The 26,676-nt window shown below is 46.8% G+C and overlaps 1 protein-coding gene and 1 long non-coding RNA gene across 35 annotated transcripts in view; one reads left to right on the top strand and one right to left on the bottom strand.

The window, feature by feature from the left end:
• Positions 1 to 19,021, bottom strand: part of LOC146394782 (uncharacterized) — a 121,344-nt gene extending 102,323 nt beyond the window's left edge. Inside the window, exon 1 of the long non-coding RNA XR_014834625.1 lies at positions 18,973 to 19,021. This is a non-coding gene — a long non-coding RNA (uncharacterized LOC146394782). The remainder of the gene's footprint in view (positions 1 to 18,972) is intronic.
• Positions 1 to 26,676, top strand: part of ARHGAP36 (Rho GTPase activating protein 36) — a 169,115-nt gene that overhangs the window by 120,406 nt on the left and 22,033 nt on the right. For 6 of the 34 annotated variants that reach the window (XM_085006530.1, XM_085006517.1, XM_085006531.1 and 3 more), the window contains exons 1-5: positions 17,124 to 17,224; positions 23,266 to 23,366; positions 23,852 to 23,935; positions 25,110 to 25,199; positions 26,007 to 26,097. The exons of 5 other annotated variants lie outside the window; for them this stretch is intronic. Coding sequence is in view for 2 of the 29 variants with exons in the window: in XM_085006515.1 (XP_084862641.1) it covers positions 17,167 to 17,224 (58 nt within the window). In the remaining 27 variants the exon portion in view is untranslated. Of the gene's footprint in view, positions 1 to 17,123; positions 17,225 to 23,265; positions 23,367 to 23,851; positions 23,936 to 25,109; positions 25,200 to 26,006; positions 26,098 to 26,676 lie in introns of those variants that run through there. 23 more of the 34 variants (XM_085006540.1, XM_085006537.1, XM_085006518.1 and 20 more) reach the window with 7 other exon arrangements.

A 26,676-nucleotide genomic window follows, 5' to 3' on the forward strand; every position in this document is an offset into this window, starting at 1 on the left:
CAGCAAATGGCTTGAGTAATGAGATGAGTTAAGATAGTGTCTCCCACGCTGAATTATGTGCCAGTTCCAGGACTACAGGATTCTGCCACAATCCATTTACACAAGAAATTAAATTGAAGATCTCAATGTAATATTCATATATTAAATCCTGGCGGACAATCAAAGTAATTAAGGCCAAATGCTCTGAATCATCCTGTGGCATCACGAACATTCTATTGCTGGGTTTTTAGAAGGACTTATTTCTACAACCAATTATCTTGGAAATCATTAACGCTCTTTTGGAATGTGAATAATCTGAAAGCCACTTCGGTACCCAGATCTACTCAAACCCATTTGCCCCATGAAAGAAGAATTCTGCTAGAAAAGGGTATAGGATGGGCAAGGAAAATCTGATTTTAAGAAGCTTGAGTTAGAGGATAGTAACCAGTTTCTGACCAACCCCTTCACTGTGATTTTTAAAGGAGTGGGTATATTTCATCTTAAATCAAAGCAGTTAAACTGAGCTAACCCCAGCCACAGACTGATCTGCTTGATTTGTAGCTTTTCGCTCTTACAAATTCATGCTGATCAAAAAGAAGGAGAAGAGGAAGAACCTGAGGTATGGAGATGGTTTTGTGTGCTCATGACGAATAGGGCTGACCTTCAGCCCTACCCCCCACCCCCCACCAATGCACCAATGCGTCACTGTGTCTCTTAAAACTTCTCCAATTACCCTGAACTCTTAGTCCTGTTTCTTTACAGCTTCCCTTTGTGTGCACCTCTACTACAGCATTCCTGATAAGGTCCCCACATCATTTGTTGATTCCCTTCCTAGAGTATATGCCCCTCAAGGGAAGGGGCTATTTGTAAATCTCTCCAGCATCCCTACACCTGATCTAGTACGTGCTTCATACAAGGTGCTCAGTGTACAGTTGGTGAATGGGTGGAAGACTACATAAACAAAAGAATGAATGACCAAGAGAACAAACTTAAACAAATGTATCCCTGGAAATAACAAGGTTAGTGTCATGGCAGCATCAAAGAGAGAAAGGAATGAATCTTCCCTTCTCTTCCAATAAATGCCTTAATTCTTCCAAAAAAACCCAATGTTCTCAAACCGTCAGCAACAAATGAAACCCTGTCACCAAGAATGTGTAACCAAAAGATAAATAAAAACTATTAACTTGTACTTTTTAGAGTTGTAGTTAGAAAACAATCAGGTTATTTTACCTGAACAAGACTTCTATGGATCTTGAATACTGCATACAAAAAAAGGTCTCTGATTCATCAGCTTTTCCAGTGGGAATAATTAAAAGCATGCATATTCTGTAATATTCCTACCAAATTATTTTCTCTTGTAAATATTTATCCTTAGCCTAAGTTTGCTGATGCTGAGCAGTATCCATATTTCTCAGCTTTAGCTCATCTACTGCCCCCTGACTTTACTATAATTCGGTTCAGATATAAGAAATATGAGAGATAGTTGACTTCATCTGGTTCATGTCTGTATCCCTAGCTGTAGCACAGAGCTTGGCACAGAGAAAATACTCATTGTAGAGTGAATGAATAAATAAATAAATGAAGAGTGAGGCAGAGTTGCCAAGGAATGTTTCCCATCATCAAGGTCAAGCTGCCCAAAGCAAGCCCCGTTCATTCAGGTTCCCCTTGTGATCAGTTGGCTACACTATCTCTGAGCTCCTAAACCAACTTAATTCACCCACCCAAGCATCATGCCCCTTTCAAAGGCAGTTGTCTCACCCCTCCATGTGCCCAGCACAATCCAGAGGGAGTGGTGCAGTCTGTGTGTCAGCCAGAGCCAGATGAACACACCAACAACCATCTGTGGCTTTTCTGGGAGGGCATCTTGAGCCTGCATGTTTCACATCATCAAGGGTCTACCAGTCAGTGTCAGAAACTGCGCCAGGAAATATTGATACTGCACAAAATCAATAAACTGGGGCCATGGCTAAATATTTATTGGGGCAGACAGTGACGCCATATTTGCTCGGAAAATTCAATCAAGTTTTGTCCAATTACTGTGGGTTTAGATTTGAACGAATTAGCTCTTAGTCATAAGAGTCCTAGAATGTCAGAGCGGGAAGGACCCTTAGAACTCATCTGGCCCCATGTAACCCTGAGATTTTCAAACTTTTCTTTTGCAAGAGACACTGTTTATCCAGTGAGGTCTTATGGTGCTCCTCTGATTTAAGTGGGGGTGCAGGTATTAGATCTTACTGCTTGGCCTCCTCCCTCATCTCCTTGGAACTGCAGGGGAGAAAAGGAAAGTCCAATGAAGTTAAAAAGGATCATAGAATACTGGGGTCGGGGGGAGTCTTACTGTTGGAGAAAGAATCAAGATAGACTCCAAATCTGTCTTAGTCACAGGACCTGATACTCCACTATTTAAACTCATGCCTGAAGGAGCCTTTGGAATATGGTTATGAAAACGGGTTAGAGACATCTGTTCCCAGGGAAGGATGACACAGTAACTAACAGATTCATTAGCAGCAGTGAGTTTATTTAAATAAAACACTGCTACCAATAGTCACAAAGCCCAGAGGAAAATCCTGAGGGCAAGAGACACAGGTGGGGGGTGGGGGTAAAGGGGTGCTTCACAAAGACAAAGAGAAGAGAGGAAGAGCAGAGCTAAGGAGGAAGCTCCTCCTCCCACCCTTCCTGGTATCTGATTCTGCACCTGTCTGGTTGGGTGTCCATCTTTTTCTGTACCTCTAGGTCATCTTTCACAGCGGCACATCCCGTTCTTTGTCAGTTTCCACCGGCGCCCATCCTTGTGTTCAGGTTGACTCTGCTGATACATGTCTGCTTGGGTTTGTCCCTGCCTGTGTCTCAAGTCTTTCAGCACCTGTGCACTTGTTTGCCTCAGAGTACGTCTCCATGTCTCCCCGATTTTGCACACTGTGTGTGTGTGTGTGTGGCGGGGGGGTTGCGTGCGCGTACATATATTCTTCTGTGTGCTCAGCACCCCGCCGTATCTGTGACTTTTATTTCAGTAGGTTAATTGTCTCTGCCTTTCTGTTTCTGCTGTCAATGCTTTACCCCACAAGAATGACTGATGGTGGAAGAGGAAGGGAGTTTCCTGGGCTAGGAGGGACACCCAGTGAGTCTGACCATTTTTAAGGAATAGCCCTGAGACATCACGCTGGAATCACGTGTGCCACAGAGCAAAAGGGAAAAGATGCGAATAGGAAAAACAAAATTAAAACCACTTCTAGTGCCCCTTAAAAAGTTTCAATCTCTTCCATGTTCCTCTGCTTCCTTCATCTGTTTTTTTCCCCCACCCATACTCCCTCTCACATCTCTTTTTCTTTCCCCCTGACTCTTTATCTCTGTCCTATTTTTCTATTTCTCTATATCCCTTTCTTATTTTTTTCTATTTTATTCACCACCCTTTGCCTGTTTGTGTTTTCTTATTAGATTTAGCTTTCTCCGTGCATATTCCTTAAAGACACTTTTCTTGCATTTTCTCTTTTCCCTTTTAGGCAGCTTTTGTTCTTACTCGGTTTTTCATTCTTTCTCCCTTTCATCTTAGCAATTCTTTCTCTTTTTACTCTCTTCCTCTTACTGTGTCTCTTTTTGGTGTTTGTTTTTTTTGTTGTTGTCGTTACCTTTTCTCTCCCTCTCCCCGTCTCTCTTTTTATCCCTCTCCTTCTTTCTCCATTTCTTTCTGCCGTCCATTCTTCTTTCTGTCAGTAGGTTCCTGTATATGAATACGTCTGTCCCTTTTGCGTTTGGTCTTCCCCAAAACATGCTTTAAGCATCAAGGGAGGAAAGTTATCCTTTTCCGCTCTGGGCTGCGCTGTGGGTGGGTGGGGTTCATTATCTGTCTTCTCACTCTGGGGCGGGCGGGCGGGGTCATTGCTGCTCCCTGGAACCCAACCCGAACATCCCTGTTCCCCGCCCTCAGAACCCATCTGCAGAGTCACACTGTGACTCCAGCTGCTGCTTGCATTCCCTGCACGTCCCATGCAGAGTGATGAGCCCCCAGGTGCGATGGGAGAATTCATCAGCCGCCCGACAGGGCTAACGATTTACTCCTGAGAAATAATCCATATCCGGATAATGGATCACCCCGACTCCCTGAGACCATTTGTTTTGGCACTTAAATGGCACCAGAATCCAGGGGCAGAGCCGGGACTCTATCCCAGGTTCATTGGTAGATGAATAGGCTAGAATAATAATGCTAAGGGTTATGATAAGGAATGCTTTGCATTTGTACGGTGCTTTGAAACTTTATAAATTTGGAGGAGATTAACCTTCCTTGGCTCATCAGTTTTGAATCTGACACACTGTGGACTTGGCTTGCGAATGCTGAAGCAGGGGCTTTAAGTGACTCACCCAGAGTCATCTAGCTTATTATTGGCAGAAATGGGAAGAAAACTCTGTTTTTCTGATTGCCTGAGATTCTTTGCTCTCAATGCTACATCTAGCATAGATGGCCTTCCGATCTCTGGATCTCATCTATCTGGGAAATGGAAGCCTATCCTGAGAGAAAATACACTGTCAGACAGACCTGGATTTGAATCCTAACACCGCATTAGCCAGCTGTGTGGCTTTGGCCTGGTTGCTTACTTACTAAGAACCTCAGTTTTCTCTTGTATAAAATGGGGAGCCTAATAAACCCTCCGCATAGGACTGTTAGGAAGATGAAGAAAGATTATGCATGTAAAGTGCGTAATATAATGTCTGGCTCATAGTAAAAGCTCCGTGAATGTTAGCTATGATTGTTACTACCGCCTGTCTCTTTGAAGGATGCTGAGTGAACTCATGCAAATGCATGAGAAAATTGGTCTGGTGGAAGGGAAGAGATAATTGATGAGCCAGCTTCCGCAGAGGTGTCCCTGAGGCCAGTGATGGGGGAAGGGACCTGGAAGGATGAATTCTGACGGCAGGAGGAGCTAAGGATTCTGCCTGGGCTGGAAGGACTGGCCGGTTCTGGGAACAGGCAAAGAGAAGGAAGGGGGTTGGGGATCAGCTTTAAACACATCTCAGCAGCCTGTTGCCCAGCAGGACCAATTGTTGGCCTTCAGTTCCAGCCAGCTAACACTCCCCTTCTCGGGGTCTCAGCTGGCAGTTTCACTGGGAAGATTCCCTTCCTCAAAAGCTGGACAGAAGACTTTTTCTTGGGGGAATACTGAAGCCACAAAAGGTTTTGGGGAGAGCCAGTGCAAACGAAAACTAATGAAATCTTGTGCAGGAGCCTTTTGCATAAATGGAAGTTCACTGTAATAATGTAAGAATTATTATTAATACTCTCAATAATAACAGTAACAATCAATCTTTAGAGCTTGTTCTATGGAGTGTGGCTGCTGGAGTTTGACACATCATCTCCGATGGCGAGAAGCATCCCCAGGGTCCACCTGCATGCAGAATCAGCCCACATTCTTCTCCCCCTTTACTGGGGCCTCATCCTCCCAGAGTCACACACATAATTCAGCCTTCAGTGAAATGATTCTGACGCTATTGAGGCTCCCTGGAGAATGGATGCCATGTGGAGGCGGAGAGTGTGGGCTCCTGACTTCAAGCTGCGGGAAGGCGAGGAATTGATACATCTCCAAGCACCAAGGGCTCAACTCCTTTGGAGATGAGAAGGGCTTTGTCAAAGCCTGATGGTTTATTAATAATTCTCTCCACTGAAGAGAGCTCCGTGCTTATCAATTGACAAGTATTTAGTGAGAACCCTCTGTGGGGGATCTAAAGAGGTTTGGCAGAGCTGACAATGTGGTTGAGGAGACAGACCACAGACATATAAAGATTATTGACAATACAAAGCAGTCCCTTCAACAAAGGGATGTAAGCAGCTGGAGCAAAGTGGAAAAATATAAGAGTCAGGAGACTTGACGTCATTTAATCTCTCTGAGCCTTAGTTTCCCTATCCTCTTGGAAAGGCAGCCTAGTGGCACTGGGAGAACGTTAGCTTTGGAGTCAGAACAACCTGACTTTAAATTTTGATTACCTTGAAAACTTACTAGGGGTCCTTGAACAAGTTACTTAACTCCTATGAGGTGCAATTACCTTATGTGTAAATTGGGGCGTAATAGTTGCCCCTAACACATAGGGGTTGGTGAGGCTCAAATGAAAGCACACGTGTAAAGCACTAAGCATACGGTCTGGCACATAGTCAGCACTCAATAATCAATTTCTATTATTATAAGGTGCAGGGGGAAAGGCAGGAAATGTTTGGAAATACAAGTGTTTTATTTTCTCCTTCAGCTCTTTATACGCTTGACATTACATTTCATAGCAATGCAAACTCAAAGAGAAAACTTATAGGTAAACAATAATTATAATATCATTCTGTGACACTTTTATATGCCTCCCCAGAACTCCTCACCAAATTTGGTGTGCTCAAATTTACAGAACAATGAAATAGCAGAGGAGGTAAATTACATACTCCTTGTGATCTTGGGTACCCCTGTGAGCTTCAGTTTTCCCATCTGTGAAATGTGGCTAAGAACACCTACTTCACGGGGCTGTTGTAAAGATTAAATTCAACATGTGTATAAAGCACTTGGCACAGAATAGGCAGAAGGCAAATGCTGGCTCCATTCCTCTGCTCTCTTTTATAAAAATGAAAATAATAGTCAGCCTCACCAGGTTATTATCAGGAGGAAGTGAGGTAAATATATAGGAAGCGTTTGCAAACTGTGAGAGCTTCATGAAACATTTGTTATGTACCAGGCCTGTGCAATTAACAAATGTTGATCAATTAGGTAAACATTCATTAAGTGTCTCCTATAGGTAGGACACAGTTTTAAGTGCTGTGAGTGATACAGAGAGATCAGAGCCATTAGGGTGGGTGAGTCCCTCCACACAAGAACACAGCACTAAGGACAGGACCTTAAAGGATGAGGGTACCAGAGAAGAATGCAGAGCCAGAAGGAGAAATCATTGATAAAAACGCTAGTATAGCACAGAATCCTCAGAGCCAAGGGAAGAGAGTTTCAATAAATAGGGAGGGGTTCACAATGCAGAGAAAGACAAATAAAATTAGGACATGAATGTGTCCCCTTGGATTAGGCCCCCAAAAGGACATTGGTAGCTGCAGTGAGAAGAGTCTCAGTAGAGAGTGTGTGTGTGTGTGTGTGTGTGTGTGTGTGTGTGTGTGTGTGTGTGTGTATGGAGAGGGGCAGGCCACCATCGTGCTGAGGACTGAGGAATGAGTGTATGGTGAGAAGTGAGGAGAGCAAGTCTACGCTGTACTTTAAGGTATTAAGGAATAAGGCTGCAAAAAGGAAGATTGGATGATAGCTGGAAGGGGACTCGGGGTCAGAGAAAGGTTGTTCTCTTATAGGAGAGTTTGAATGGCTTTGTGCGCTGTGGGGAAGAATCCCATAGAGAATGGGAAGTTGAATGAGCAGGTTATTGTGAGAGAGGGCTATTGAGCAGGCAGAAGTCCAAGACATGAGGTCTGGGAGATGCAGCTAAAGAAAGAAGGACTTTCTTTTTCAAAGTATAGTTGACTTACAATATTGTGTTATTTTCAGGTGTGCAGCAAAGTGATTCATCTATGTGTATGTGTGTGTGTGTATGTATTTGTGAATACATATACATCTATATATCCATGTATACATATACACACGTACATATATATACATAAATATTCTTTTTCAGATTCTTTTCCATTATAGGTTATTATAAGATATTGAGTAGAGTTCCCTTTGCTATACAGTAAATCCTTGTGGTTTATTTTATTTATTTTTATTTATTTATTTTTTGTCTTTTTGCCATTTCTTGGGCCGCTCCCGAGGCATATGGAGGTTCCCAGGCTAGGGGTCAAATCTAAGCTGTAGCCACCGGCCTACACCACAGCCACAGCAACGCTGGATCCTTAACCCACTGAGCAAAGGCAGGGATCAAACCCGCAACCTGATGGTTCCTAGCCAGATTTGTTAACCACTGAGCCATGATGGGAACTCCTGTTGTTTATTTTATATATAGCAGTGTGCATCTGTTAATTCCATACTCTTAATTTATCCCTCTCCCCCCTTTTCCCTTTAGTAACGGTAAGTTAACTTGGGCATATATTTGGAAATGATGAAAGCTCTAATTCAAAAAGATACACGCACCTCAATGTTCACTGAAAAACTATTTACAATAGCTAAGACATGGAAGGAACCCAGGTGTCCATCAACACATGAATGGATAAAGAAGATGTGGTACATGTATACAATGGAATATTACCCAGTCATAAAAAAGAATGAAATAATGCCATTTGCAGCAACATGGATAGACCTAGAGATTATCAAGTGAACTCAGAGAAAGACAAATATCATATGATATCACTTATATGTGGAATATAAAAAAATGATACAAATGAACTTATATACCAAACAGGAATAGATTCACAGGCACAGAAAAACTTCTGATTACCAAAGAGGGACTTTCGATCAATAAGGAGAAAGGAACCATGTGAGAGCAAATGCTGCCAGGTGGTCAAGAGGCATGAAAACTGCAAAAGGGCCACTGCATCTAGACTTAGGAAGATATCAGGGCCTTCAATAGAGGGCGTGGAATGGGAAGAAGTAAAATAGTGAGTGGAGGCAGAGACCATCCATTTGAGAAGTTTTTCAGACCCAAGAGCAGGTAGAGAAAGGCTGAGGGCAAGATCGTGTTTTGCGAAGAAGGTTGGGATGTGCACAGGCAGAGGGAGAGGGGCAGTGGAAAGGGAGGGGCTGAAGGGACCCGAGTGAGAAGCTCTTTGGTGGCTGAGGTGGCAGCAGCAGGAGGAGCTCCACATCGGTGAAGAGGGACTCCCGGAGGGAGTAGTGGAAAGGAAGAACAAAAAACCCAGAGAGGCCAAGGTTCTGAATTCAGGCCTTGAACTTGGCCTTGGACCACAACTCCTGACCCCATATCTTTCAGGGCATCTCATAATCACTGAGGAGATTTGGTAGACAGTCTCTGGGATGGCAGAGTGTGTGATTTGGGGGGGGGGGGGGGGATTTACTGGTGGCTCTCTCTCTAGGGAGGTAGAAGACAGCTGTAGCCCCAGAGCATGGCCCAGCTGGCAGAGCCAGCCGTCTATGACGTACACCCATGCCACACCGTCTCTTCCTTCCCAATTTCCTCCTGAAATCGCCATCCTAGAGCCCCTCTTAAAAACAAGGTCAGGGTCCACAGTCATTCAGAGACCCGAGTTTTCCTGTTATTTGCCAAGGCATGGGGGGCCCAGAGTCCTGTGATCTGGCCAAATGTTTCTTCCACTGAGGTCAAGAGAAGGACTTTCTGAATATAGCCTAGTCCTCAGCTCTTTCACAAGCACACAGAGCCAGCTGAATGCATCATGTGGCCTAACTGCCACTTGATCTGACCCCAGCTATGACCTCTTCTCTCCGACATGGCTGTTCTCTGGTCCTAGGCAGTTAGAGCTCTGATGGCCCCTCTTTGATTTGCCCCTTAAGTTACAGTCTGACAAGTCTCCTGGGATTTGGGAGGGTGGACAGGCAGGGCAGTTATAAGCCCTGGGGCTTGAAAGTAGAAGAGGGTGCTTGGCCCCAGCAATAAAGAGAGAGGGGCCCTGAATGAGTGCCAGACCCAAATCAACTTGGAAGATAGTCAGCCCTTAGCATCTTTAGCCCTGGGGCCAGGTCCAGTGTTCACATACCAGCCTCCCACAGTGCCTGAGATGTAGGCATGCAGGGAATAAGGACGAATGACTCACTAGCTAGGGGAGACCAGCCTCTGGAACTAGCCCCGAGTCCCGGATTAAGACTCGAGTTGCCCCAGGATTGAGTTATAAGTGGAGAAAGACTTACTTGCATTGACAAATGGCAATTAACAAAGGAGTTGATTAAGAGTGAGGGAAGCTACAGGCTCCAAAATGTCAGCAGTTGGTATGCAAGAGAATTCCTTCATCGACTTTTCCTCTTCCCTTCTCCCTCTGCCTTTTCCTCCCTCCCCTTTGGCTCTTTTCCCTTCCTCTCCTCTGCCATCCTCCTGCTTCCTCCCTCCACCACCCCCCCCTCAGCTACTGATATGATTTCTCATGATCTACAGTCAAATGCCATTAATCCCAACAGGCTCACGAGGGTCCAGCTACGCTGTCTGATGCACCAATCCTGTGCCCAGACAGACCAGGGGAAGCGGCAGGCCCAGCCCACGCCCTCAGGGGTCAGGGCAGCTAAACCAATGAACCAGAGTGACTGCTCTGAAAATTATCAATAAATCCCTTGGGGGCCGAGAAAGGTAGAAAACTCCCAGCAAACAGTGCATGTCCATGGCACACCCTCCGCACAAGCCTGGCCTAACTCAGCTCTCAAGGCGCCACTCCCGGATTCTGCCTGGCCCGTCTTGGTTTCAGGGGGAGGTCATTCATTCCAATGGGATGTGACAGGTGCCATCTTCAGGCGCCTGGCTTTGTTCCCAGCGACAGGGACTGTTGCTGACTGCAAATCCCCCAAATGCCATGCTGGTCTGAAGAGAGCAAGCCCTGGGGTGGGCAAATGACCTTTCAAGAGCCCACCAAGCCAAGGCGAGATGACAGCGTGATGTAATAGACTGAACCCCCAGACTAGGAGGTTGGACACTTGGGCCTCTAGTTCCATTGCAGCTACCAGCTTGCTGGGCAATGCTGGCTAAGTCGTTTTTCCCTCCCCGGGATGTGAGGAGGTTAGACTAGATTTTCTCTAATCACACTCCTAGACCTAATAAGTGAACCCTGAAGTTTAAAAAAACAAGCAATCTATTTTTGGAAAAAATTCTACCTCTCATTAGATTGTGGGGGACTCTTTCTCTAAGGCTTCCGTTTAGCTGCATTCCCACCAAATCCCTCATCACAAACTCCCACTCAGTAAAGAGACGTTTTCCCACCAGCAAAGCTAAGACTTCCCAACCAGTCCTGGGTCTAGCCTGTCCCTTCGGCTGGTATTTTCAAACTTTTAAACAGATGGTAAAATAGAAAGAGTGACACAAATATGTGTACATACCCTTATTAATACTTTGCCATACTGACACATTTTCTCTTTCTCTCTCTCTCTCTCTCTCACACACACACACACACACACACACACACGTTGCAGACATCATGACACTTCACCTGCAGATACATCAGCATCTATCTCCAAAGAATACAGATGTGCTTAGCCAGGAAGCTTTTTAAGGGCTCCACAATGCCCAGTTAGGGAAAAGGTTCGAGTCTCTAAGAGTCCAAAGGGGGTCAGGAAGTACGTGAGGCCTGAAGACCAGATTTCAGTCCGCAGCTGGGTGGTATGAGAAGGAGGCCAGTACAAGAGAAGGAGGCACACACTGCGGTCCCAGTGGAGAATGACCTTGGGCAAGTCACTTCCCTTTCTTGAGCTTCACTTTCTTCATCAGTTAAATGAGGATTGTGCTGATCTCTGTCCTGCCAATTTCCCAAGCTGTATGAGGTTCAGATGTGAAAATAAATACGCGAGCACACTGGGAGCTGCCGCACTTAAACCGTTTAAGGGCAAGTGATTTTCGGAGATGACCTTCAGAGCTAATAAAGCACAGGAGCAGTAACTTTCCTGGCCCCAGGCCTGGAGGCCTCTGGTAACACATGAAGTCCATAGCCCCCTTGCTCAGCCCCCAAACTCGTGTTATTGAAACCACACAATTTCCATCGATAAATGGAAATTTCAGTGGCTTCCACCTTTTGCAGTTTTTCAAAGGCATAAATACCCCCCCCAGTTCTTTCTAGTTCTTTTTTTTTTCCAGATAGCTCCATTTTCTCTTATTATTTATAGCGCAAAACTAAAAGATCACCTCTCTACTTTTGCTTCTTTTTGACACTTTTTTCCTATGCTCCCCCTTAATTCTTACTATTCTTCCCCACCCTGTCGAGACTTCTAAACTTAAGAAATTCTATCATCCTGCCTACCCTTAGCTCAAAGAGCAAAATGCTTTACAAAATTAAGTGAGCATTTGGGATTTTTAACTTGATTTTATCTTTTCATTCAACCAGAGGGGTATGTGTGTGGGAGATGCACTTGTCAACTAAAAGCAATTTCTCTGCCTCCTTGGGGACCAAAGCGTAATCGTAGCTCTGTCTTCCTGGTGTCAGGATGAAACTTGCATTTTCCTGAGTGGTGTCAGCACACTGACAGACAGCTCCTGGGATCTCTTGATGAGGAGTACTGGAAAAGAACGGGCTGGGGTTGGGGGTGGGGGATGAGAGACCTCAAGGCTGGTCTCGGCTCACCTCTCCTCCCCCCGGGTGACTTTTGGGCTAGTCACTTAGTGTCTTTTGCCTCAGCTTTTCTAACTTAAAAAATGGGAATAATTTTCTCCCATTTCTACCTCACAAAGATGGTGCCAGGACCTTGTCAGGCTTTGGTGATATGAAAATGTTTGGAAGTAATAGAGCTCTGGGGAAAAAATAAAGTGCTGCGGAAGCAGTGTATCTTAGGAATGTTAAGTAGCTGGAAAGGAACTTCAGGTTTTCTTTGTACATCTCCATTTGAGAAACGAGGAAAGCAAGGCCTTTCTGAGGTTCAGAGAGGTTCCAAACGGCTCCCCCATGTTCACCATGAGCCCAGATAAAGCCTCCCCAGACAGAAAGTCAGGGAGCCAACATGGTGAGGTCCTACGGCCGATAGGCCCCTTTAGAGAACACGTATGAGCCCGTACCCCCCAAATGGGCCTTCTGCCAGGACTCCTCAAAGGGGCTGCTAAGAAGCGGGTTCGCTCATCCGCCAGTGCCTTCCATGGGCCTGGGGGTAGTTTCCTGTGTTACCTGGCTCCTGAAATTGCAGAGGACTTCCTAACAGTGAGCCAGAGGAGGTGGGGCTGGACCAGGGGATTCTCATCTCCTAGGGGAGGCGTCTGAGGCTCAAGGTGAGAAGCAGACGACAGGCTTGCATCCATTCCGCCAGTTCCTCAACATGCCCAGCTTCACTCCTGACTTTGTAGCTTTAAATGCCGTGCTCTTCCCACGATGCTTCAGCTGCCTCTTGCCTGATGTAAGGACTCTGACAAGTAGAGTCCCAATGAGATAACCTGACTGAAAAACGCTACGCAGGCATAAGAGCATTCTTAGAAAATCCAAATGAATGCCTTCTGTGGCGTATGCTCATTTGGAACACCACTAGACCCTATCAGGCATCAAGTTTAGAGGTTTGCTCGTTTTCTCATGCCACATTTTACCCACACACCCCAAGGAAGCAGAGTGGGGTTAAACGGATCAAGTTCTCCAGACAGCTGTACCCGTGTTCCCAGTAGCTGGAGAGCAATGGGACGAGATAGTGGTGGAGGGCTTTCTTTCCTCTATATTAGAGTTTCTTTAACGGTATTGGGCATAAGAGCCCCTATAGGGAGCAGGCTAAAAATGCTGTGTTCTGGTCCCCGGACCCAGCAATTCTTGTTCACTAAGTCTAGAGGGGGAGCAGGGGATCTGCGTCATGACAGTACACCCCACGTGATTCGGATGCATCTGGTCCAACGGACCACACCTTGGAAAATCCTGATCCATGACCAAGTTTACAGGCCTTTGATGCTTGGGATCCCACTTAAATAGCAACTGTTTGCCTAGGTGCCAAGTCCTTCTGAGCTTCAGGAAAAAAAAAAAAAAGATAGGAAAGTTTGAAACCTTGCTTCTCATAATCAACAAGCCCCCAGCTTGACTTCATCACTGTACCTTCTTCTCAGCTAGACTCCGTTTTCTTCCTGCTAATGACTTCATGGCAAACAATGACTTACGTTATGAGCAGGATGCTTGGCTTTTAACAGGAATTGCAATGAGGGACCGTGAAGAGGGCAAACTGTCAAGCTCTCAGCCTTAAGCTGTCAGGGTGAGGGCAGATATACCCAAGATGCCCTTTGTGCACCTTGGTAAGGGGTTTCAGACTAGCAGGTTCTTGGCTGCTCAACTGGGGTGCTATGGACTTTTGCATTCTGGTAAAGGAGGCACCATAACAGGTTATGTGGCCTGTGCTGGACCTGTGCATTTTACTCAACTTTCAGCTTTTTCTGGGTCACCAAAGCCAGGCCCAGTGCCCTGTACCAATAGCACAACCACAGCCTAAAGGCCCCAGTCTTTTCCCTACCTAACCCAGTCCTTGATTCAGCAGACAAGTTTATAGGTTTTTTTTTTCCTATAAGTGGTATTTTCTAGCTCCAGAAAATGATATATGTTTACTAAAGAAAATTTGGAAAATACTGAAATATGGAAATAATAAAAGTTTAAAATTGCCCATAATTGCATGGGTTAAATACAGTCACTATTAAGATTCTGTTGTGTTTCCTGTTAACATTTTTTTCTACGTATAAGCTTATTATTAATTTGCACTGTTTATATAATAGTTTGCATATATTTTGCATTTTCATTATTTTTCCCTTAAAATAACCATAAATGTATTTTCAGATGATCATCTACTCTTGCAAATTATACATTTAAAAATAATTGCACAATAATTCTCTGAATGAATCAACATCGTATACATAGTTCAATATCTCGCACACATGGTTAACTATTTGCCGAATGAATGGATGGATTGATGGATAAATGCATTCCCCCATTAAGTGACATTTAGTTAAGTGCAAAGATTTTCAGAGGAAAAAATACTAAGTAACTGAGTGGCAGAGGAGGTGGGTCAAAGAAAAAGGAGTGGAAAGAACTGCTCTTTTCACTGCTAAATAAAATGTTTTGAGAATTCTGGACTCTGTATTTCCCCTTTTCTCTTTCCCAAATGAGTAGGCTTTAGTTTGCTGGGAGCTTGTTCACGACTATTAATATCCCCATTTTACAGACTAGGAAGTCCAAGCCTCAGAAAGGTTATTAAGATGACACTGCAGAACTGGGCCTCCAGTCTAGGCTTATTGAGCATCCCCAGCTTTGTTCTTTTTTTTTGTTTGTTTGGGTTTTTTTTGTTTGTTTTGTTTTACATTTGATTATATTTTATTTTATTTATTTTATTTTTTTTAATATTTTTTTTAATTTTCCCACTGTACAGCAAGGGGGTCAGGTTATCCTTACATGTATACATTACAATTACATTTTTCCCCCACCCTTTCTTCTGTTGCAACATGAGTATCTAGACATAGTTCTCAATGCTATTCAGCAGGATCTCCTTGTAAATCTATTCTAAATTGTGTCTGATAAGCCTAAGCTCCCGATCCCTCCCACTCCCTCCCACTCCCAGCTTTGTTCTTTTACCCCATCACACCTTCTGCAGAAAAAAAGCGACTTAGAGGGATAGTGGTCATGAGTTTGTATTTCAGGTAGAGCTCTTCTGGAAGCAGAGAAACTTCAGTTACTGAGGGCCATTGGATTGGACTGGGCAGGCAGCCTTTATGCCACAAGGGAGCCAAAAAAAAAAAAAAATCCCATTCAGATGGAAAAAAAAAAAAAAAGAAACCTATCGAGGCCATTACAAAGGCTGGTGGTGCATAAGCTCATGGGAAGAGGTAAGGCCAAGATTTCAATATCCAGAGCCTGAAACCGGACATTTCTAGATGTCAGACTTGTTTGGCTTGGATGACTGGGTATTTGTACAGCAGAAATTGGTAAAAGAGCAGGTCTGGTGAATGTTTGTTGACTCTTATTGCTTTTAGAAAACAGAGAAAATTGGAAATGATTTAGAAGTCGGTACAAAGGCAGAGAGGTACCACGTTTCCCAGAAAGGAAGGGAAGCGAGTGGAGGCCCTTTAAACTCTGACTCCAGCTCTACTTTGCTAAGAATTGCATGGTGAAGAACAGGCAATTTTTCCATTGTATGCACCCCTTTTGCTGCATTAATGCTAATATCAGTGGTTAGCAAAGCAAATGTAATAACTGCTCTCCTCAAAGGAGCTGTGATGGCAGCTTCCACTTCTCAGGCCTGCAGTCGAGCTGTTGGAGGAGGATTTTTCATATTTCTTTCTCCCTCTTCCCTAGCATTTTGATCGACAGAGCCCCATTTTCCCAGTGGAGAAAAACAAGGCACAGAGTCATGTTTGTACAACCGCCAATGGAGAATTGGGGGAGAAATTAATTTGAGGCCCCGAACTTGAATAGAAAAGGAAATATTGATCGGAAACCCTTCTTGCCCAATATGGTCCATCTCTGGTGGCCGCTTCTACCTCAGGATGGGGGCACTACCACCAGATGCCCTAAGCGCCGAACCTATATGGTTATGTGCCCCTATATGTATTTAAAATTTAAAAATACAAAGCCATAAAGGAAGTGCAACAAAATCCAACATAGTACCGGCCCCCCACTGAAATATCAAATGTCAAATTCTTTCCAAAAATAAATGTTGGTGCCCCTCCTATGCCAGTGCCCTGAGCAAAAGCATAGGCAGTGGAACTCGCCAGACAGTGGCAACGTGGGCGGGGGGGGGGTCACTCCATGTTTATACACATTTGACAAGGGGGTTCTTTTATCGCAGTTGAGGATCAACCCCCTCAATACAAAAGTTCCCAGGCAGGAAAGCATCTCCCTCTTCCCTGAGGGATCCGCACATTAAAATGAATCTCAACTCTGGGACTCCTGGGGGCGGAGGGGGGTGGGGTGGGCAAAACTCTTTTCTCCAATTCATTTCCTTGGTCCAGAGCAGTGACATACAGTCAGGTTTGATGCTTCCCCTAAAACAGGGGGTCCCCAAGGGCTGAGGCAATGCCTCTCCTTCCGGTTCAGGGCTCCTGAGGCAGAGACACCACTTCCCGCCTAGACTGGGCCTCCCCAGGGCTGGGGTGATGTGTCCGCTAAAACCTGCGGGCTTTAGGGCTGGAATACAGCCTCACCCTCAGATCTGAGGCTCCCTGGGGCAGGTGCACTCCCTCGGCCCTCGAATGCCAGCTTCTGGGGACAGGCCCGCTTTTACGCGCCCGGTGAGGGCTTCCTGCGGAAGGGGTCACCCTTCCCTCTCAGATTCGGGGCTCACCAGGGCTGAGATGGCGCCTGCCCTCAGCCTCTGGGCTCCCGGGGATAGGGGCAGGGTCCCGCTCCCAGAGTCAGAGCTTCCCCGGGACAGGAGCCCTATCTCGGCCTCCCCCCGCGTGGGGGAAGGGGCTGCGGGACCAGCGGCCTGGCCTCCGGCGGAGTGGGGGAGGGGGGCTCCCCTGAGGCCCTGCCCCCTTCGTGACAGGCCCGAGGTGTCCGGTGACCGAGACACTCTTAGCCGGGTGCAGGGTGCGGCTCAGGGCGTGGTCACCGGGGGCTACTTAGGGCAGCCGGCGCGGGGGCCGGCGCGGAAGCCGGCTGCGAGGCTGCGGCGCCGAGCGCGGGCCATGGCGTGGATGCTGGACTGCCTGTTCGCGTCGGCCTTCGAGCCCCGCCCCCGGCGCGGTGAGTGGGGCCCAGCGAGTCGGGGGGCTGGGGGGCTCCCCCGGGAGCTGCCGGCGGCTGCAGCCCCGGCTGGGCGCCCTGGGGCTTGGCTCGCCGCCCCTCCGCCCCCCTTCCCGCCGGCTTTTAGCTAATTGTTCCTGGCTCGAGGGCGGCCCCGTCGAGGCCCCGCATAAATCACCGGCTTTGCCGGGAACAGCGAGCAATCGCGCTAATGGCTCGGCGGGACGCGGGTCGAGCGCGGGGGCGGAGTCGCTGGCTCAGCCGTGCTCAGGGCCAGCTAGGGCGTAGGAGCGCAGTCCCGAAAACCCAAGGGCCCTAAAGGCCCTGGGATGAAAGGCCCTGGCCCGGCAGCTAGGGCCCGCGAACCCTGAAGATGGAGGTTGGAAGTGGGGGGCGGGGGGCGGTGATCCTTTTGCCTCGAAACTGGCCCCCCTCGCCCCAGGCTCAGCTACAGCATATCAACATGGGCCCCTTAGAGCCATCGAAGTCAAACCCTTTATTTCAGAGATGGTGCCATGGAAGGCCAGAGGTGGCAAAGGCCCGCCCAAGGTCACACAGGGAGTTGGCAGCAAATGTGGTTCGGCTGAGGCACTGCCACCGGCCCACTGCCCCAAAGTGCCCGATGGCGGAGGCCTGGGGTCTTTAGTCTGGGTCTTCCCTTGGGTGCTTCTAGATCAGTGCTGTTTCCCCCCTATCCCCGTGAGGCTGAGGACATAGTGTGCAAAAGATTACAGCACCCGTGTGATAGGTGCACGGCATTTCGCCCCTTTCCTGGAACCGCGTCTCAGAAGGAAGTCTTAGAAACTGATTATTTCTCTCTCCTCCTTAAAGTTTTGGGAGACTGATATTTTCATTTCGAGACTGCCCAGGACCCCCACCCACACTGTCCTTCACGCTCCCTTGATAGGCTCCACCCCCTCCGGGCTGCCACCTGCCCCCACTGCCACCTGTTTTTCCATAGTCTCCACCTCCAAAATCTATATTGGTGAGAGTGCGTCATTGGTCACCAGCCATAGACCAAACCTGGGGTTGTCTCCTCTTTCCTCTGCCCCCTCATGGGCGGGGGAGGGGAAGCAGCTAGAGGAGGGACCTCTGCAGCTTAATTCTGCAGAAACCTGTTTTTTAGTCCTTGCCAGGCCCGGCTAAGAACCAGCCCAGGAGTCTGACCTACTGCTAAGGGACCGCAGCATGCTTAGCAAGTTCCAGTGCAGTCTCTGGCAGGCCACAAGTTCCCTGAGAAGAAAAGAGATCTGCATACACGCAGAGAGTTTAACTTTTTGTTCTGTATATATTTTCAAGTGTATGTGATCCTGGTGAATTGAAAAATAAAAGGGATATTTTATAAGATGCCTTTTAAGGCCTTCTAGCTTAAATACTCTACCCTTGAAAAGGGAGTAAGGGGGACCATTCCACCCCTGCCTGGCCTGCAAGGCTATGGTGTGACTTCAATGAGATCAAGGATGTGAAAGCTCCTTTATGAATCACCCCATTGAGAGGGGGTCAATACCACAGAAGGAAGCCCATCCCCATCTACAGACAGACATTTCTAGTAGAATTAGAAGGCTTTCCCTTAAACTGAACCCAAATCTCTGTTTTTCTGGCTCTGGGGCTGACCTTCACGATCCTTCCAAGGGAGCAGTGCCAGCCCTCTCCATTCCCCCACCCCCACTCGCCCCTGTTTTTATCCAGGCCGAACCTCCCCAGTTCCTTCATCTGTTTAACATGTGACATGGCGACAGGGCTCTTACCCGCATCTAGCTGCTCTTCTTTGAACATGCTCCAAGTTGTGAATGCCCAGTGACCTGGCCAAAAGAGGATTTCCAGCTGTGTCCCTGTAAATATAATCCTGATGGCTGACCTTCCCTCTTTTGAAAGCCCACGTTCACGCTCGTGGCGCTTAGATGCACAGACATGAATACGCATGTACACACACCTTCCCACACCTACACCTGCCCACATACAAGGCCCCAATGCACACACACTTCCCATGCATCACAACCTTACACAACCACATCACATATGCACACACCATACACAGAGCCCTTGTACACGCCACATAGTTCACACAAATAATCAGAAATACTTCCTTCACTGGAAGCCACTCATTTTTTAAAAAGTTAACTCAAGTTCTTTTCAGAGTCTGTATTTAGTCATTTGGCTCCAAGTGCAAGACCTTATATTTGCTGCTGCATTTCTGGTCAGGTGACACCTGTCCCCCTACATAGGCCAGTGGTACATCACTGCCTGCACCAGCTCTATTTCTTGTACAAGAGCAGCTCATATATGTGAAATACCTCCCCGATGCTGGGCCCTAGTTTCAGTCCTTTCCATATATGATCTCCTTTAATTCACACAACATCACTTTGAAATAAGTAATCAGTCTTTGGGTGCAGTTTTCTGACCAGGTAAGAACTCATTTGCTGCACCCCCTCCCCCCCCAATCCCCGAGAAATGCTGTGCAATATGAAAGGTAACTCTGTGGGTAAATCTTGATATTCTGTAAGGTTATAATTGCCCCTTGTGCCTCCCTTCAAATGCCTTCCAGAAATCCTCAGAAGTCAGAGGTTGGCAGGGGGCATAGCTGGCCAATGACTAGGAAGAGTGGGAGAAGTATTTTCCCTCACCCCCCCCCATCCACTTCTTGCTCAGGAGATGGCTGGTATGTCAGGGCAATCTTTTGAGGGTGGCAGTGGGCAATCGGTGACCATATGAAGACATCTGGGAGAGGCATCATTGAGATCTGGGAAGAATGGGGACCCAGAAAGGTCTTCTTTCCCAGGGAAAGGGACAGCACGATTGACCCACTTGAAATTCTCTCCCCAGTTCACTCCTGGCATTGGATTTAGCCTCAGACAATTGGACTTCTGTAAAGCAGCCAAAACTCTAAAGCTGAAGGGACCCTAGGGCCCACTTTACATACAAATTTGATCTTTTCTTGGAGATGGGACCCGATCGATTTGCTGAGGCCAGGCCTGGTTGGGCTGCACAGGATTATTTCCCATATTTGAGTTCAGTGTTATCCTCCCTATTTTAAAGATGGGGCAAGTTTGCCAACGAGATACCCCACTCCCCTGGTCATGGCATCAGACTAGCACATCCATCTACCAATGGCAGGACTTCCCAGAGTTCCTTTGAAAATCATCTGTTTGCACCTCGAAAGCCATTTCTTCATAGGAAGAAAAGTGACACTCTAGAGCTTAGGTTCCTAGGTGAGGCCATTTTATCCACCATGAGGATAAAATGCAGAATCTGTGCGATGAAAACTGGCAGAAAACAATACTCTTACAAGTGTACCTCAGCCTCCAGCAGCAGAGCTGACATTTGTCAAGCTTAAATATCAAATGACAGAAAGCATATTGGGCCTTGATAGAGCAGGACACCAGGTCCCTGAGGGTGATGATGGCAATAGGAAGGCGATGTCATTCCTTTTCTCACACGGATCTACCAGGACACCCTAAATGTCCAACTGCAGTGGAATGGTTAAATAAACTATATGACTTATCCCCTTGTTAGACTAGGCTACATTCATAACGATAGTGTTTATGGAGTATATGTAGCAACATAGAAAATGGTATGATGGTAACTGTGTCACATTTGCATGTTTCAAAGACCGAAGAAAAGTCAGCAGCAAGGTCAAGTAAGGGATTCTATTAAGTTGGTGGGACAATAGTGTTTTTCTCTGTTTCCTGAAATCTCTCTCAAGTTTGTTCTTAAATTACTCTCCTAATTTAAAGAGGTTTTTAAAAGGCTAATGCAAGGCCTATAGTATACAAAGAGTTCAAACAATGATTACAGCCATCTAGAGTCCCACTACACATCATTTAATCTAAGGGATTTATTTCTTCAAAGTTTAGTTTACATGTGATGAGTAAATGAGGTCAGCTCAATGTGACCTTCCCAATGATCACCGAAATGTCCCCTAACACTGGGTGGCAAGAGGCAGGACTGTTTGGAATCCCCGATCTGCTTTTATAGTTTCGCTGTGAACAAGTTTCTTAGCCTCTTTTACAATGATTAAATAACATCCACATTTTAAAATGACCCATGATAATTATTATTTTCCAAACTATTTAATAATATTTATATTATTGTTGTTGTTCTCGTAGACAGCACTATATTAAGTGCCTTCTATGGCTCATGTATCAAAAGATGTGTTCTCTTCCTTCTCCAAATATTTACCGTGTCCCAGTCACTTAACACAAATGATCTCGTTTAACTTTTGTAACAATTCTTTGAGATCAGTATTAGCATCTTTATTTTAAAGACAGAACCTCAGAGAGGTTCAGGAACTCGCCATTGCCACACAGCTGCTGAGCAAGGATCACAGCGCTTTTTGAACTGATTTCAAAGCTTGAATGAGATTAAAAGAAACAACATTTGCAAAGCCTCCAGCACTGTGCTGATACAGAGCAGACATTTACTAGGTGGTCAGTACAATGCTGGTGATGTCCCCTTGCCTCGAATCCAAATTCTGGTCTTGATTACTTATAGATTCCTTTCTATGAGAAGGTGCACAACTCAACTGGAAGATACAACGCAAACACCACCTGTGTTATTGCTGGGGCTCTGAGTCACTAGGAAATGATTTCTATTTCCTTCTGGCAGTATCATTTGTTCTCACATGTATCAGCAGAAGTAGGTAGATGGTATGTTTGATGAGCCTTGGCAGCTACTGTCACGTCTCAGATACACTTCTTGAGAAACCACGCGGCTTTCTTGGGATAGGCACCTGCTACCCAGCAACTGGTAGGTCCCTGCGCTCAGGGATGCTTATTCAATGGCCAGGGTCTATCCCGAACCCCTGTTCTAGCTATTCTCTGTGGGCTATGGCTGGCTCTTAATTGTTACCCCCTCCCACTTTCCTCCTCAAATCAGGGGCTCCAGGACCTCCTGAAAAGCAGACAGGGGTAACAGTTGGAGAAGATTTCACATACCCAAATCCTCAGAGGGAATCACTAATAGATTATCTTGCATGGTGGAGTCTAGGGTCATGGGGGCAGCAGGCAGGATGACTAAGAGAGGTGAAGGAGAGGGAGGAATTGAAGGCATCATCCGGAGACTAGGAGCTCCTGCAGCCTGGCCTCTGAGAGCTTTTCCTGCCACGAATCTCAATACTTTTCTACTCTGTAGCCTCTTTATCCCTCCCTGGGACTATATGTACCCCCTCCCCTCAACTTCTCAACCTCCCCCCACCACTCCCTGCCCAAATGCAGCTTTAGCTTGTAGTGACTTGCTTCTGTCTCTAGAGGGAGGCAGTAGCATCAGGGAGGAAAGGGCACAGATTGGGGTCTTCTCTCACTTTAGCAAAGAGTAGATTTTATTTTCCTTTAACTGCAAACAGATAAATAACAACTCACTGGAACTGGATTCGAGGTGTTGCAAAGTATATCTCAGAGAAACATCATCTCTCCCCTCCTCTACCCCCCAGCCTTGGTGGCTGCTAGAAACAGGGCGGCTTATAGGAGCCCTCCCGCATTTCTGGGGTCGAGGTCAGAAAAACCAAAACCAAAACCGAAAACAAAAACAGGAGTCCCGGAGTTGGTTCAGCCAGGGAATATTCCTGCTGTCACTCTCTTGGGCACCCCGGCACATATTTAAGAGACAGGGTTGGGACTGGGTCTGAAGCGAGGGTTGGGGAGCTCAGGCCATAGTTGCAGTGGGAGGGGGTCTGGATGCTGCGCAGGTAGTTTGAAACTTTCCTGTACGGAGTATTACATCCGAAACCTTGGTCTCATTAACACTGCCAGGAGAAACTGCAGAGTGAGAATTGGACTTAGGGTCCAATTCTTCCGGGCTGCATTAGGCTGATCAAAACATCACCCTAAAAGAAGAGGGGCTATTTCAAGAGTGTCAGACACAGCAGTAATGAGGAAAATTGGCAGCTTAGTTTGGCTTCAGTCCGTGAACACCTCGGTTGATTCACTCCGGGCTCTATTTGGGGGCGGGGGGAGTAAAGCAAGAGAAGGAGTTAACCTTTTCTTGAACATTTGCTCTACATGTCAGGCGTCTGGCTGACCCTTTCCATATTTTACCTCCTTCAGTCATGTGAGCATTTCTAAGGCAGGTGTTAACATCGCCAATCTACAGATGAGAAAACTGAGGTTCAGAGAGATGAAGTAACCTTCCCAAGATCACACAGCAAGTAAGTGATGGAGCTGGGATACAAACTCAAAGCTGTCTCACTCCAAAGCTCCTCTGCCCCCGCGGAAAAGATGAAGGGCCTGATCTTTAAAGGGTTTTCCTCGCATTTTTCTTGGGAAAACTAAGATCTCTCTCTTCAGTAAAATTTGCATTTTGGTGCCCTGCCCGTACAGGTTCTTGTTTTTTAGGGTGAAAACAAGTGGATCTCTGTTTACATTTGTCCGTAAAGGGGGTTGTTAAGGTTTTTCTACCTTTATAATTCCCCATATAATCCTCCTGTTAATGAACTCCAAAGAGAGAGAGACTTGTAGTGGGGATTTTAAGCTCCAAGGAAAGTGTGTGTGTGTGTGTGTGTGTGTGTGTGTGTGTGTGTGTACCCCATGGTGGTGGCAGAGTTGACAAGGGTCCTGGTAGCCCCTACTATCCCACTGTTTCTATGGACGGGGGCAGGGGGAGTAAGGATAGCCTTCTATTACACTAATTTAGAGCCTCTGGTCCAGAACCGCATCTTTGGAGCCACAACCCCGGAGCTTTTGGCTTCTTCGAAGTTGAAGTTTGCCCATTTCACAGGTAAGAGTATTGGGCTGGAGTAAACCAGGAAGTCTTCACGAAACCAGCTGGGACTTAACAACAGAATTTAGATGGCTGGTCCAGTGGCTCTGTGTCTGTCTGTCTGTGTGTGTGTGTGTGTGTGTGTGTGTGTGTGTGTGTGTGTGTGTGTGTCTTGGGATGGGAGACAGAGTCCTCACAGAAGCCACTGTGGGGAGGTGGTGGAAGTGGAACTGGTATATTCAAAGGAGAGTGAGGAGGTGTCAGACTGGCCCCCGCAGGAGCAAGAAAACCCAAGTGCCCGAGACCAGATGCTGGGAGACACCAAAGTCTGCATGAACTTCTTGTACAGAATGACTAAGGGGCTTCAACTAGTCTGAACCCTGTGTGACTTAGTCTGGCCTCTCTAGCACCTCCCCCCCCCAACCCCCGCCTCCATTTAAAAAAAGACTTTCTGGCTACATAGTAGTTTAGGCATTGCTTCCTGCCCACACAGGATAAGGTGGTGCTGACCCAGGCCCAGCTGGTTGGGTGGGGGGAGCTTTATGGATGTTCCAGCTGCTTCTCTTCTCTGCACACCAGGCTCATTTGTGCCAGTTGAAAGGGCACAATAATAACAGTAGCAATTTAAATCCTGCTTCTCCGCTTTCCCCCCTGAAAAGTGGTGAAGTGAGTCACCACTGTTGAATTGTCCCTCTCTATCCACCCCCTGACCTCTTTGCAGCAGTCTAGGCTGGCTCCCTGGGGGCTGAGCTGGAAGCCAGCTCTTCCAGCCGCCCTTTAGCTGTGCCAGAGCCAACCCCACCCCCCAACAAATGTGTTCCCCCAAAATGCGATGTATTGTTTTAATTTGAAATTGGCTGCTTGGAAGGCATTAGAGCAGCATGAGCCCCATTAGGTAAGCACAGTGCTCCCCCCGCCCCAAACATGAATAATACAAAATAAGGCCCATTCAGGAGGGTGGGGTGGGGGGGAGCTCTGCTTGTTTTTCTATGTGCAGTTTGATATGGAAATGGCTGGTCTGCTTGAAATTTACTACATACCAACTTCTGGTGGTAATGCCCTAAAAATGGGTCTGGGGGAAGCTGTGACTGGTTCTTTTACTCCATCCTGATCCCTCATCCCCATCCCCATCCATACCCAATTCCCCTGACCCTGTGGCTAGAAAATGCTCTTTCTCTGCTCTTTCTTTCAGCACCAGCTTAAGGAGAGCTCCCAGAACTGGAGCTGGTGAGGTGCTTATGAGCCTAGAGTAATTAAAGATTTTGAGGTGTCAACAAAGCAGGTAATTAGGTGGAGAAGATATCAACTGTCTGAGAGACAAAGAAAGTAATTACGCTGAGCACTCTTGGTGCTGTCAGTAAACCCAAAAGAAAGATTCGTTGGGAAATGATACTGTTTGATAGAGAACTGTAATGCCTAGCAGAAACGAAGGACTCTTGGTGAGGCCACCTGGTACAGAAGAAAAGATTCAGGGAGCTTGGCAAACCTGGGTTTCAGATACCAGTTCTGCCTGCTACTGGCTGTGTGACCTTGGAAAAGTTACTTAACTACTCTGAGTCTGATGTGTGATGTGCAAAATGGTGATAGTCATAGCTCCATCTTCATCATAGAGCCATGGGGAACTTCAGGAACTCATGCATGTAAGAGCACTGGCATGATGCCTGGTATACAATAAGTGCTTAATAAATGGTAACACTATTATCATGCTCACTATTATTAGTCTTACTATATACCAGGCATTCTCTACAGGAGCCCAGAGTTTAAAAGGAGAGAGAAATAATTGCAGTTACAAAGGATCCTGTCATGGGAAGTGTGGCGAGTGGACTACACTAGCTCAAAAGAGGGAGCCCTCAACTGGGAGGGAGGGGTACAGAAAAGCAGAGAAAGTTTTGTGACTCCTGAGTTGGTTTTTTTAAAAAAGGAGTTTGTCAGGAGGCCCAGGGGAAATGGGGTTCCAGGCAACTGTATCTGCCCACACAAAGCAAAGAGGTGTGAACAGTCAGGCCTTGAGCAAACAGTTGGGCTTTGCTGGGCACCAACTGGGATCTCCTGGGGGGAGGGGAGGATCAGTGACCAAGAATCTTTCCAGTTTACTCCCACCAGCCCCTGCACCGCGCCTTAGGCGCCCTACCTGGCCAATCACGTGCGGCGCCCTCCTCTTCTTTCCTCTAAGCAGTCAGGTAAGCTCACACCCTGCCCCAGCGGGCCTTGTGCACAGCAGAGGGTCGGTGAACCCAGGCGGACCCAGACCGGGCAGGGCAGGCCAGGGGGCGACTCTGCTCAGGTCTATCTCCTTCCTCGTCCCAGTCCTGATGCAAAGCCCCCTCCTCACCCCCAACCTCCAATCCAAAAAAAAAAAAAAAAAAAAAAGAAAGAAAGAAAGAAAAAAAGAAAAAAAAAAGAAAAAGAAAAAAGAAAAGCCACCAAGCACACAGTCACCTGGGTTCTTTAGACAACCCGGTGCTCACACACCACACCCATTAACTCACGCTGCGGACCCCCCTCCAAGACACACATAGTCTTCAGCCCTTCATCCTGGCATATACACTGGCCGCATGCATCCCCACCACACACACACACACACACACACACACACACACGAACATATCACACCCAAAGACACACACTGCACCCTTACACACACAAACCTTTGAACACACACACCTTTAAGTAAGCTCACATAAAAGACACCTTGCTCACAAACACACACACACACTACCCACCACAACAACCACCGCCCGTAAACCCACACTGACACA

This window comes from Sus scrofa, chromosome X (genome assembly GCF_054392235.1).
Source record: "Sus scrofa isolate SSC_HxYL_T2T_F1_AM1 chromosome X, Sscrofa_HxYL_maternal_Yorkshire_Landrace_v2.0, whole genome shotgun sequence".
In the NCBI taxonomy this organism is placed as follows: Eukaryota; Metazoa; Chordata; class Mammalia; order Artiodactyla; family Suidae; genus Sus; species Sus scrofa.